We start from the raw sequence: 12,545 nt of genomic DNA, 5'->3' as shown, positions 1-12,545 counted from the left end.
TGTTCCACTTTGTTGGTGACTGGAGCGTGTTCGGCTGGTGCTCTTTTGATTATCTAATCTTTGCTGCATCCTCTTCAAAATATTTGCATAACACTAGTTGATGGAAATCCATAATGGTTCCTATTTTCTTTTCGCATGATGGGCTTTTTTTATTGAAAGCCACAGACAGTTCTATTTTTTAAAATGCCACACTGATAATAGCAACGTACATTAGATGAAAGATTCCAACTTATATCCTGTGACATATCACCTCTAGGCTCTGTGAGACATCGCAAATATAAATCGGCTTCACTCCGAACAGCTAATAAAATGCGTTTGGCTTGATGTGTCATGACAACACATTGTACATCAGGAATTAAGACTTCATTTTGCCTTTTTGGGGAAATGTATTTATTTTACACGTTCACAAAATGAGTAACCATAGCAACAGAACTGCAGGCTGAGCGGTTCTTCTGTTCACTGTCGGTCATTCTTTTAAATTTTTTCCCTTTTTTAATCTTTATTTTCTTTAATTTATTAATACCAGTAAGTACTCAGATTACACTGGGTCATAGGCCATGAATAATTTTTCCCGTACACATGTACACATGAATTCAGACACACAAATACGAAGGAGAATTTATAATGTGATTAATAAAACGTCTAGTCAAAGAATTCGCAGCTTATGTAATGTTCACAAGTGCAGGGTGTACCCAGGTCTGCCTTTTTTTATGATCAATAGCACCTATTCAGTAACACATGCACACGCTCACAGACACACACACACACACACACACACACACGCACAGACAAATGCACACACAAATGCAAACTCCTGGCCAAGATAATGGGCCAAAAATGGCAGAATATGAAGCTTTTAATGGTTATAAAAGCTTCGTATGATTAACAAATAATCTATCTATCTATCTATCTATCTATCTATCTATCTATCTATCTATCTATCTATCTATCTATCTATCTATCTATCTATCTATCTATCTATCTATCTATCTATCTAGCATATAAGCAGCATAATATACAGTATACACAGATCAGACATAACATTATGACCACCTGCCTAATATTGTGTTGGTCCCACTTTTGCTGCTAAAACAGTTCTGACCCATCAATCATTAACAGCATTAACAGCATTAACAGCATTAACATCTTCAGCAGTTTGAGCTACAGGAGCTCATCTGTTGGATCGGATCGGACCGCACTGTCCAGCCTCCCCACGTGCATCAATGAGCCTCGGCTGCCCACAACCATGTCGCCGTTTCACCACTGTTCCTTCCTTGAAGCACTTTTGATAGATACTGACCACTGCGGACTGGGAACAGCCCACAAGAGCTGCAATTTTGGAGAAGCTCTGACCCAGTCGTCTAGACATCACAATTTGGCTCTTGTCAAACTCGCGCAAATCCTAACGCTCGCCCATTTTTCCTGCTTTCAGCACATCAACTTTAAGAACAAAATGTTTATTTACTGCCTAATATACACCACCCACTAACAGGTGCCATGATGAAGAGATAATCAGTGTTATTCACTTCACCGCTCATAATGTTATAATGTCATACTGTTATGCCTGATCGGTGGATATCAAAGCAGTGGGGGGGATGATATAGAGATACAGACCAAATCATAATAACATGGTCGAGCTTTTGTGTCTCAGAAAAGTATATAGAAACGTGCAACTGTATCTACACAATAATACATATTACTCTACATGTTAATGGAATTTATTGTTACATGGAATAAAAGTATACTTTACTTTTAATGTCCGATTGATCCGATTACATCATATTATCTCACGAGGCTGCAAAAATGTATGAAAATGCCCAGTTGAGAGTATTTTTAACAAGCCATGAATGTCATGAATTCTACAATGACCAGCTGCAGTACAAATTGTGGCACAGAGCTGAAAACAATCGTAGCAACCTCTAATAACAGGGTAACGTTTAAGCCCTGGCAGCGCGTGTCCATCTGTAAGGATTGGTGGTAAGGATATGGCCAGGCTGTTAGACGAAAAAAAAAAAAAAATGACATACCCCGGGGATATACAAAGTCTTGAAGGAGAAATGTCATGTCAGATTTGTTGACCTTTGTGCTTGGTCGATGCTATCACCTTACAGATTTTACAGAGCAAAAGGACACCGTAAATACCATCACCCACAAGGTCGCACACGGCTCACACCCTCACACCACATGCGAAAGCCTTTGCATTCAAATTACGCTTAATAACAGGATTTGTATATGTGTGTGTCCGGCCATACTAATAATCTGCATGCTGTTATTAATGAGCTTACCGAGCGGTATATTGATATCGATCATTTTATCTGTCACACTCTTTTGAAGCGCATTCATTAATAATATCTTACAGCCTACAGCTACACTATTGTGTGTGTTGTTTACACCATTGTTACCCTGCTCTTGACATTTTTGTGTGTGTGTGTGTGTGTGTGTGTGTGTGTGTGTGTGTGTTTCTCTGTGTGTGTGTTTCTCTGTGTGTGTGCAACTGCTCTATTGTACTCACTTTGCTCAGCTGAAAGGCAATTCGTTTTGTTTTTTTTATTACCCAACCTTCTATTATTTAACTGATCCTTCTTCTATTGTGTATGTATAGTCTATAGTCTATGTATTATTGTGTGTATAATGCACATGTCATAGGCAGTATATTGTATGGTATATCCATTTCATGGCTATGATTCTAATCTCTCTGGACTTTGTGTTATGGATGTGCTTGCTGATTAAGTGAAGGCTTGTTGTCTCTGTACTTTTCTTCACTGAAAAATGATATCTGGAACCGGCCTAGGATACGAAGTGATGTTTGACAGCTTTTGTATAAAGCCATAAACGCAGATTGCAGCTTCTCTTGGGCCAGACACACCAAGTACAATTAACAGCTCTCTTTTTCTCGTACCAGAGTATTGATTTGGACACTGAATCAGACGTTGTGCCTGAATCTTTATCTCCATCATCGTTCTGCGTTTCTAAAGACTGAATACTTTTCTCTACTCTGTCTCTTTTTTCTGCTCATTTCATCCACTCTCTTTCCTCCTTATTTGTTTTCTGTTCCTTATTTTGATACTAGACTTTTTTCTCTGTTCTACTTCTTTCTGTCCTACTTTTACTATCTGTTCTACCGTTCTCTATGTTCTACTTCTTTTCTCTTATAGACCAGTTTCTCGGTTCTATTCCTTCCTATCCTTTTTATTCTTCTTCTGTTTTTTGTTCTTCTCCTTCCTGTTCTTCTCCTTCCTTCTGTTCTTTCCCATTCTCTCTGTCATTCTCCTTTCTGCTCTTCTTGTTCTCTTTGTCCTTCTCCTTTCTGATCTTCTTCTTGTGTCTGTTCTGCTCCTTCTTGTTCTTCTCCTCCTCTCTGGACGTCTCCTTCCTGGTTTTCGCCTGCTTTCTGTTCTTCTCCTTCCTGTTCTTTTCCTCTTCTCCATTCTTCTCCTTCCTGTTGTTCTCTTTCTTCCTGTTCTTCTTCTCCCTGTCATTCCATCTGCACTTCCCCTTTTCCTTCCTGTTCTTCTCATTCTTTCTGTTTGTCTCCTTCCTGATTTTATCCTTCACTCTGTTCTCCTTCTTTCTATCCCACTCCTTCCTGTTGTTCTCATTCTTTCTATTCTTCTTTTTCTCTCTGTCTATCTCCTCTCTTTCCATCTCCTTCACTCTGTTTCTGCTCTTTCTCTCATTTATGCTCCAATACTTTTCTTATGTGTATGTTATCATGAGAAGTATAGTGATGTCCCTTTTAAAAAAAAAAGTGATATGAAACAATTCATTTCAGAATACAGCAGATGCAGAACTTTATGCCTCAGTAAACGGGGTGTATTATGCTACTGGTTAGGAAAATTCATGGAACACTTAACGTGGGTGACAACCTAAACATGAAACAGAACTTCTGAATGCCTGTCTGACAGAATCAAATTTTTTTCGATCATGATTTAATGATAGCGAGGATCCAGTTTAGAAAGTCACCCACACATGTATATCTGAAACTTGTTCCTGCTTTTAACCGCTGCCTACATAGCGATGTCAAAGTTTTTCAGTGTGTTCTGCGTTGAAGTACTCGATTCTGCTACATAATCATGGAACCACTTCATTTGTTGGCATGTGGCTTTGTGTGTTCTGCTGCCATCTTTTTCTCCTGGTGTTACAAAAAAAAATAATAATAAAAATTAATGAGCCAGTTGTATTCTCCCCTGGATTCTGATCACACACAGAACACATAGGATATAAAAAATAAAGCGTCTGCACTGCCAAGGCAATACCTTGTCCAGGTTCAGGACTCAGGGGCTGCTATAAATACAACAGAAATTGCTAACTGAGAAACAAACACATCCGACAGAAACCAATGGAAGAAGAAGAAGGTTTGAGCCCCGGGTTGCCCGAACGCCACTATGGACCTCCAGAATTTAATTGAAATCTGTCACCGTGCTTCCACTAGAATGATACACACAGGTTTGCACATACACCAGCTTCTGAACACTCCGTCTATATAGAACAAATCACCTGCATGTCTTCCCTCACCACATCCATAAACCTCCTTCTTGGCCTTCCTCTTTTCCTCCAACCTCAGCGTTCCTCTCCCGATATACACCAAACCATCTCCTGTGTTTGTGTCAATGCTACTCTCTCTAAGGTTTAAAGACTGTAGTGAGACCTGCAATGTTGGTTAGTTCAGAGTTCAAACTTTAAAAGTTTAGAGTATCGACATTGCAGGACCCACAGTGGGCTAATAAATTTTTCCTTTCACGTTTCCTTTCACTCTAGCAGATCTATCACATTCACCCTTCTATCACATTTTAGTATACACAGATCAGGCATAACATTATGACCATCGGCCTAATATTGTGTTGGTCCCCCTTTTGCTGCCGTAACAGTTCTGACCCATCGATCATTAACAGCATCAACTTCTTTAGTAGTTTGAGATGTTCTGTTTTTTGAGTTTTGGAGATGCTCTGACCCAGTCGTCTAGCCATCACAATTTAGCCCTTTTCTATTTAAATCCCGACACGTGCCTATTTTTCCTGCTTCTAACAAATCAACTCTAAGGAAAAAAATAAAAATAAATAATAATAATAATTTTTATTATTATTATTATTATAGTAATAAAAAAGAAGTCTTGTCCTACTGTTAGAGCATCAATGAAAACAAGCAGTAAAAGTAAGGAGTCATGAATTATGAATGATGGAAACTACTGGAATAACTTAGTCACAATTATTACTAAAATATACTATATATCCAAGAAGAGTAGGTACATCTTCTAGAGTAGGTACATAAAACAGTGATGTATGATAAGTTTTTGGAAATCATTGTGCTCAGGGATAATTCAATGGAAACATAGGCTTGCACAAGTATGATAAATCAGGCTTCACACACTAGTGATGAGTTGAGTGGGGAAAAAATCATTTAGAATTTAGTGGCCAAGTCTGTGTGTTGGCATTACAGAAAGAGAGAGAGGGAGAGAGAGAGAGAGAGAGAGAGAGAGAGAGAGAGAGAGAGAGAGAGGGAGAGAGAGAGAGAGAGAGAGAGAGAGGGAGAGAGAGAGAGAGAGAGAGAGAGAGCGAGAGAGAGAGAGAGAGAGAGAGAGAGAGAGAGAGAGAGAGAGAGAGTACTCTGATTGTTTCAGATTGGCTTAGATCGGTCCTCCTGATTGCACTGTGACTAGACACTCCTGAGGCTTTCATTTCCACCAGATTTGTAAAAATGAAAAAAATAATAATAATTAATTAATTAATTAATTAATTAAATACAAAAATTCTGAGCTATGATGGTAATCCTGAGGAAAGATTTTTTTTTTTTTGACATTGCCTCGTGCATCTGAAAGGGCCTTGAACGGTCAACATCGAGGAAGCAGATGTGTGAGAGGCGGCATCACTCTTGAGCAGTCTTTGAGTCGCCCCGGGCTTTAAGCAGCAGATGACACTCTGAGGATGTGCCGATCTCGACCTGCATGTTAGTCAGGCTTCACTATGCAGCTCAGACATCCAGCAACCTCTTAATAAAATGCAGAAGATGGACAACAACAAGAACAAAAAAATGAACCTGCACAATAGAAGTTCTCCCTCCACCCACCCTGTATGTGAGCATAGAGGTGATGGTGCTGATTAGCATCCTCTGCTATGCAGCACCCTCCAGTCACACACCCACACATGTACACTCAAACTCTAATGCTAAATACACGTTACATGTAAATGAAGGCACACACACACACACACACACACACACACACACAGACACACACAAACACACACACACACACACACACGCAAATTGTACAGTTGCACAACATGAGCAGAACAGAAAGTGTCAGCACTGGGGGCAAGAAAAAAAATCCTTTCGCTCTTCACAATATCATCATAGATCAGATCATAATAGGCTTGAAAATGCCTCCTCTTAATAATTTGCACAGAATTGACAGATACCATAAACAAATATGGCAGCGCAAACGTGATACACATCAGTCACTCGGTCAGAAAGATTGATTGTGAAACAATGATTCAAATTTAGGATCAATCTGCAATATCCTTTACCCGGAGGTGGCCATGTCCTTTATTACTACACTTAACTATCATATTCAGGGATTTGTACTTTACCTCAATGTAACAGAAATAGATTCCCTCGAGCTCCTGTGTACGACTCGTTTCATTCAGAAAACCGTATTTTTTGCTTACTGCAAGGATTTGTGCAAGGAGTGTCTGTTAATCTCATCTACTCTTCATACTGTAGACTGTTTTGAAAAATTGAACAAATTCAATTTCGTATGAATGATAGTGATATTGTTCAACTTTATTGCATTAAACTGTATTTGGGGAAAACACTTTAGAATTGTAGTGATAAAAATCTAATTGAACTCAATTTAACTTAAAGGTTAAATACAAGTTTATTTAAAATTCACAATACGGCTCCCTAATTATGATGAGCTTTCTGTTCATATGTATTAATTGTAAATATATATATATATCCCTTGATAGAAGGAACTCCGAACTACAACATATTCATTCTCTGTGCATCTTAGGTATGAAATGTTGGGGAAAAAAAAACATGAACAAGTTGGCAAGCTAAATGGGACAAACCAATCCATCTGTATGATGGCGTAGTGGAAGCTAATGCTTATAAATACAGTATAAGTCACTGGAATGTCGGATATGTTTTAAGTAGCCATGTTGGTTTGACTCCACTTGCTGAACTCAGGGTTGATAAGACCGTCAAGAGCTTCCGAGTAGGAATTCCGAGTTGAGGAGGCACATTGTTTTTTTCCTTGTTTGAGGTCGAATTACTATATTTAATCAAATGCAGCATATAAACTAGGCTATAAATTCTGAGATAATTGGGGTACAGTGCTGCTTAGTTAAACGGTACATTTACATGTATGGCATTTGCCAAACACCATTATCCAGAGCAACTTACATTTGAGCAGTTAATGGATAAGGGCCTTGCTCAAGGGCCCAGCAGTAGCAACTTGTTGTTGGTGGGATTTGAACCTGTGACCTTCTGATCTAATTCCTTAACCACTGAGCTACCACATACCAAGTACACCTAGTAAACCTTCTAAAAGCAGACTCACCCATGGTTCTTTTCAAGTGAATGCACTCAAATACACACACCATATGGATGTGCAATGACTTGAGCAAAGCAGCTACTGACATAATATTCTGCTTGCTGCGACATCCACACTTCATTCTTCCTCCGATGGGTTGCCTTCAGAAAGAGCAGGGCAAGTAGAGTCACCACAGCTGCACTAATATCTGAACCGTAACACCTGTACGTGTGGCCTGTGGCCTGCAGCCTGGTATAAGAAACAGTATCCTGAATCCAGTAAGCCTGGAGTTGGGCACACTCTCATAAGCCGGCTGTGTGTGCCGTCTGTGCACAACCTGGCAGGAAATAAGCCAGGCTCTGGGCCCTTCACCTCCAACTGGCCTCTCACTGTGTTCCTTTATTACTGTGTTACTGTATTACTCCCCTCTATGCCTACAGCTGGTGTGTCTGTGGAGATGTACAGTATGTGCACCGTACAACAGCGACATGCAAACGCAAGACACTACACCCACACTCATTCCTCTAAGAGAACAAGAGCACACGATATTTAGAAGTGATATTTAAATAAGTGTGAGAAGCTGTAGAAATGTATACGGATGTCTGGCTTGTGCCCAGAGCTGAGTTGTGAGAACTGAATTTGTAGGCAATTCAACAGAATTCAAACCATCCATCAGTGTTGGCATGTGATAACCACTCAGCAATCGATCTGAATGTTAACATAAAAGACTGCATGATAACATATTAGCATCACACTGAATTAATTATCTAAATTCGATTCAATCCAGTTCTATTATCGTTTCTTTTTAGCAAAGTCTACACATAACACACATATCATAACCTTGTGCTCCAGAACATCTGATCAAATGCACATTATCAACGTGTTCTGTTAATAGCATGAACAGCAGCTACGCTAATTTCCCTCCACTGCTTCTCTTTCTCTACCCATCCTGAGGAATCCTGAGGTTGCTCCAACCCCAGTCACTTCCCACCTCATGAAGATTATGGACCTTTATAGAAGTAGATGCCGACCATCCCGAACCATCTAGAGATGTACCAGTGCCAATTGGATCCCACTTCATGTGTGGAGTTTTGACATTAGACCTCCTTGAGTGTTTAAAGGCTCTGGCATGGAGAAGCTGGTGTTGGATCTGTGATGATCGCAAATGTTGAGTTATTTTATGAGTTGCTCAGTAGCTCCTAGTTTTTAAACCACAATGACTGTATAAGACTGTAGAAAGAACATTACTTATGATCTTACACTCCAGTGCTCATGTTAGTTCTCACTCTCCAGTGTTCTGTATTGGTTAAAGTCTAAAATCAAACTCTTGATGTCACCCAAATGAGAATGGGTTTCCCTTTTGAGTCTGGTTCCTCTCAAGGTTTCTTCCTCATAACATCTAAGGGAGTTTTTCCTCGCCACAGTCGCCACGGCTGCTCATTAGGGATACATGCACACCATTCACCTTAACTGTTAAATTCTGTAAAGCTGCTTTAAGACAACGTCTGTTGTAAAAAGCTGTACTGGACTTCTAAAAAAAACTGGACTTCTATTTGTTTAGCGGTTTTAACAATGGAAATCGTCCAAAAGCAGCTTTACAGTGAACAAATGCTATGAAGTGTGAATTTATGAGTTCAGTGCCCATAAGTTGATCTCTATTGAGCGAGAGTGGCAAGATCCCTGAGATGGTCTAACGAAGAAACCTGAAGAGGAACCAGACTCAAAAGGGAACTCACCCTATCTTACAATTGTGTAGTTTATCAAATATAGTGGGCTCAAAGCTTAATGTAGCATGCTGTTAGCTAGATTCAAAACGATTCACTTTACTTTCAAAAAGGTCTTGAAAGGATTTCTCAAAACATCTTGTGCGTTTGCCCACAGACCCTTTTTTGGATCAACTGAATGCATTTGTTTGAGTAATAAAAAACTGAACAAATTCAATTTTGTCGTGATGATAGTGTTGTGCAATAATGATGTGCAATGTTATTGTGATAAACTGTACAGGGGAAGGTGGTAGCTTAATTGTTAAGGCATTGGACTTTGGCTGTGGAGGTCATGAGTTCAAATCCCAGCCATACCATGCTGACATTCTTGGGCCCTTGAGCAAGGCCCCTACCCCATCGCTGCTCAAATGTGTCTGCCAAATGCTATAAATGTTAAATAACTAATGCGAGTATACATGTAATTTAGTAAAAAAAAAAAAAAAAACAACAATGTACTTTAAATAAACATCTAATTTAATAAATAAAGAGTTAAATACATGAGTAAATTTAAGATAATTGATTTCTTTTTTAACTATTAAGTTAAAAACTGAAATACACAGTCTCCTAAATATGATTTGATCAGGTTTTTGGGAGCCTCCTGTTTTGTATTTTAATTGTATGTGTAAGAAAATGTCAGATCCTGAATGATTGGATTTTGTAGCTTTTGGCGACTTAATGTTATTTTTCAACTTGGAAAGAAGGAGCTCGGAATTACATCATATTCATTCTCTTGGCATTTCAGCTACAAAGTGGGGCGAATAAACTTGGAGAAAAAAACAGTGACTCAGAGGTGGATTCCCAAGCAAGAAAGATTTCAGTTTTTCATCTACATATACTGATAAAAACTTGATCTTGAGGAGATAAGGCTTTTTCTCTATAGAGTTGTGTAGAGTTGCATCATCATTAAATCTTTTCTAGTTCAGGGATCTGATGAGAACCAGATGATGTCCCACATATTTGTGTATGACTAAGGACTGAAAGTTGAACTGACAGGGGGGGAGTCGGGTATGTAAAGCTAAAGCTGGAGTGTCAGTCACTCTGTGCGCTCTCGGTTCTCAGTGCGCATCACTCTTTAGAACCGTTCCGGCCCCGTTACGCGTTCCGGGGAGAACCCGAAAGCAGGTAACACGCAAACCCGTGAGCCGTGTCTTCCCTTACCGTTTGTTCCCAGCACAGTTCCCGGTTGATGTGCTTGTGGTACCATGGAAAGAAGATGGCCAGGACATGCGGGACTTCTTGAGACCGGGCCGGTCGCTCGTGTCCATGGCGTCGGCGCGCTCCATGTGCGGGTGATGATGGCGATCCGTGTCGGAGTAGCCGCGGTGCTTGATCCGGATCGGAGTTCGTGGTTGTCTCCAGAGGTGTTGAGGAGGCTTCAGGGTCGCCTGACCTTCCCGAGGCACCGGCAACGAGAGAGACAGGCTCTTCTTAGAGCACGGCGGCACTTCCATGATAGTGCAAATAAAAAAAGACCTGTTCCAAATCTAGGGTCTGTAAGAAAAGCAATTCATTTATGACCTAAATAGTCAAAAAATAAAACCGGTTCCGGTCCATGGCTGGCTCTTCTCCATGTGCGGCAGTGGAAATATATTCTCAGTAACTAATGTCCAAGGCAGTTTGGATAATATTATGTGCTTTCTTCTTTCTTTTAAAAAATAAATAAATAAATAAACAAGAGACAGCATCAAAAAATCACACAGACGTATTCAGTCTAATAAATGCTGGAACTCATCACAGTGTGCGGACAACAGGTGAACACGATCTGCTCTCCCGACTCCTGACTCCTGAACATGTGCACGGGGTCGGATATTCAGAAGTTGCGGATTCGGGGGTAGAAAAGAAGCCCCTCTCACGAGCGCCGGGGCAAGACGAAGACGCGGCCACGGTCATTTACATGTAGGCGCGCGCGCACGGACACCAGAGCTCTCGCATGCACGCACACGCACACCCACTCACCCACACACACGCACACACACACACACACACGATATCTCCACTCAAGTTTGTGTCCTGGAGCGACGAATCTCGTTCATTCACGGCGCAGAATATTTTTTTTATTGCTTCTTTTTTTTTTGTACTAAATGTTGGTTATTGCAGACTCGCAGTCAGCGCGCTCGCGCTGCTCCGCCGGCTCCGGTTTTATTGCTGCTCACAGAACACGTCTGCGCCGAATCACTCCATCAAGTGAGGACGTTACAAAAAAAAGAAAAAAGAAGGAAAAATATTATACAAAATAAATAAATACAAATTCTGTTTGGAGCGGAAACGAGAATAAAAGTGGCGAGATTAAGAGGGGCGCTCGCGCTCCGCACGCTCTCCGTGCACCTCCGCGCGAAAGCTCCGCGCGCGCAGGTTCGTGTCATGAGCGACTCGAGATGTTCAGCGTGGGATGTGCAAATCCATCAACGCCTTGTTGTTGTTGTTGTGTTTTTTTGTTTTTTTCAATTATTGTTTCTTGAATTTAAGATTTAAAAAAAGACAAAACATCTGAAGGTTTGGTGAAAATGAAGCATGATGCCAGCTCGTGCACTTCTCACTTCTGTGGCTATCTCGAGCTTTTCGTTCAGGATTCAGTCTCTCCCTCTGTGTGTGTGTGTGTGTGTGTGTGTGTGTGTGTGTGTGTGTGTGTGTGTGTGTGTGTGTGTGTGTGTCTCTCTCTCTCTCTCTCTCTCTCTCTCTCTCTCTCTCTCCCTCTCTCTTTGTGCATGTGTGTATGAGTGTGTCTCCGCCTACTTGAGTGAAATTGAGCATACATTAGGACGTGCCATCTATGCATTTTGGATTTTCCAGGGTTAGGATGAAGTCCACTACCAGGGGGATTTGTGCTCTCTCTCTCTCTCTCTCTCTCTCTCTCTCTCTCTCTCTCTCTCTCTCTCTCTCTCTCCCTCCCAGGTGTGCACTCTGCAGTTTATCGTAGATTAAGAGTGATTATATATTATTGATCACTTGGAATTTGCCCGAAGCCTTAGAGACGCTTTGCTGAAACAGATAGTGATGGGAAATGACTGGATCATATCTGAAGGTCAGGAGTAAAAGCCCAGCGTGTTGCCATGTTGTTGGTTTTGTCGCAGTGTTGTACAGTAACGCGATCTGCTGCTTCGCCTCCTCGTCTCTCAGCACGATCAACATTCCATCTTTATTACAGCAAACAGCTGTCGCATCTGCATTCTGCATTCACAAAGAAACCAGGAGATTAACATAATTACATATTTATAGAGGTGCACTAAATATCAGGGTTCCTTTCCCAGTACCGA

The 12,545-nt window shown here is 40.7% G+C and overlaps 1 protein-coding gene across 1 annotated transcript in view; it reads right to left on the bottom strand.

The window, feature by feature from the left end:
• Window positions 1-12,110, bottom strand: part of pde4a (phosphodiesterase 4A, cAMP-specific) — a 72,665-nt gene extending 60,555 nt beyond the window's left edge. The window contains exon 1 of the mRNA XM_083524423.1: window positions 10,450-12,110. Within this exon, the coding sequence (XP_083380549.1) occupies window positions 10,450-10,742 (293 nt within the window). The 5' untranslated portion in view covers window positions 10,743-12,110. The remainder of the gene's footprint in view (window positions 1-10,449) is intronic.
• Window positions 12,111-12,545: the final 435 nt, after the last annotated feature.

This window comes from Silurus aristotelis (genome assembly GCF_946808225.1).
Source record: "Silurus aristotelis genome assembly, chromosome: 21".
Lineage (NCBI taxonomy): Eukaryota > Metazoa > Chordata > Actinopteri > Siluriformes > Siluridae > Silurus > Silurus aristotelis.
This window is presented reverse-complemented; position numbering and strand designations above follow the sequence as displayed.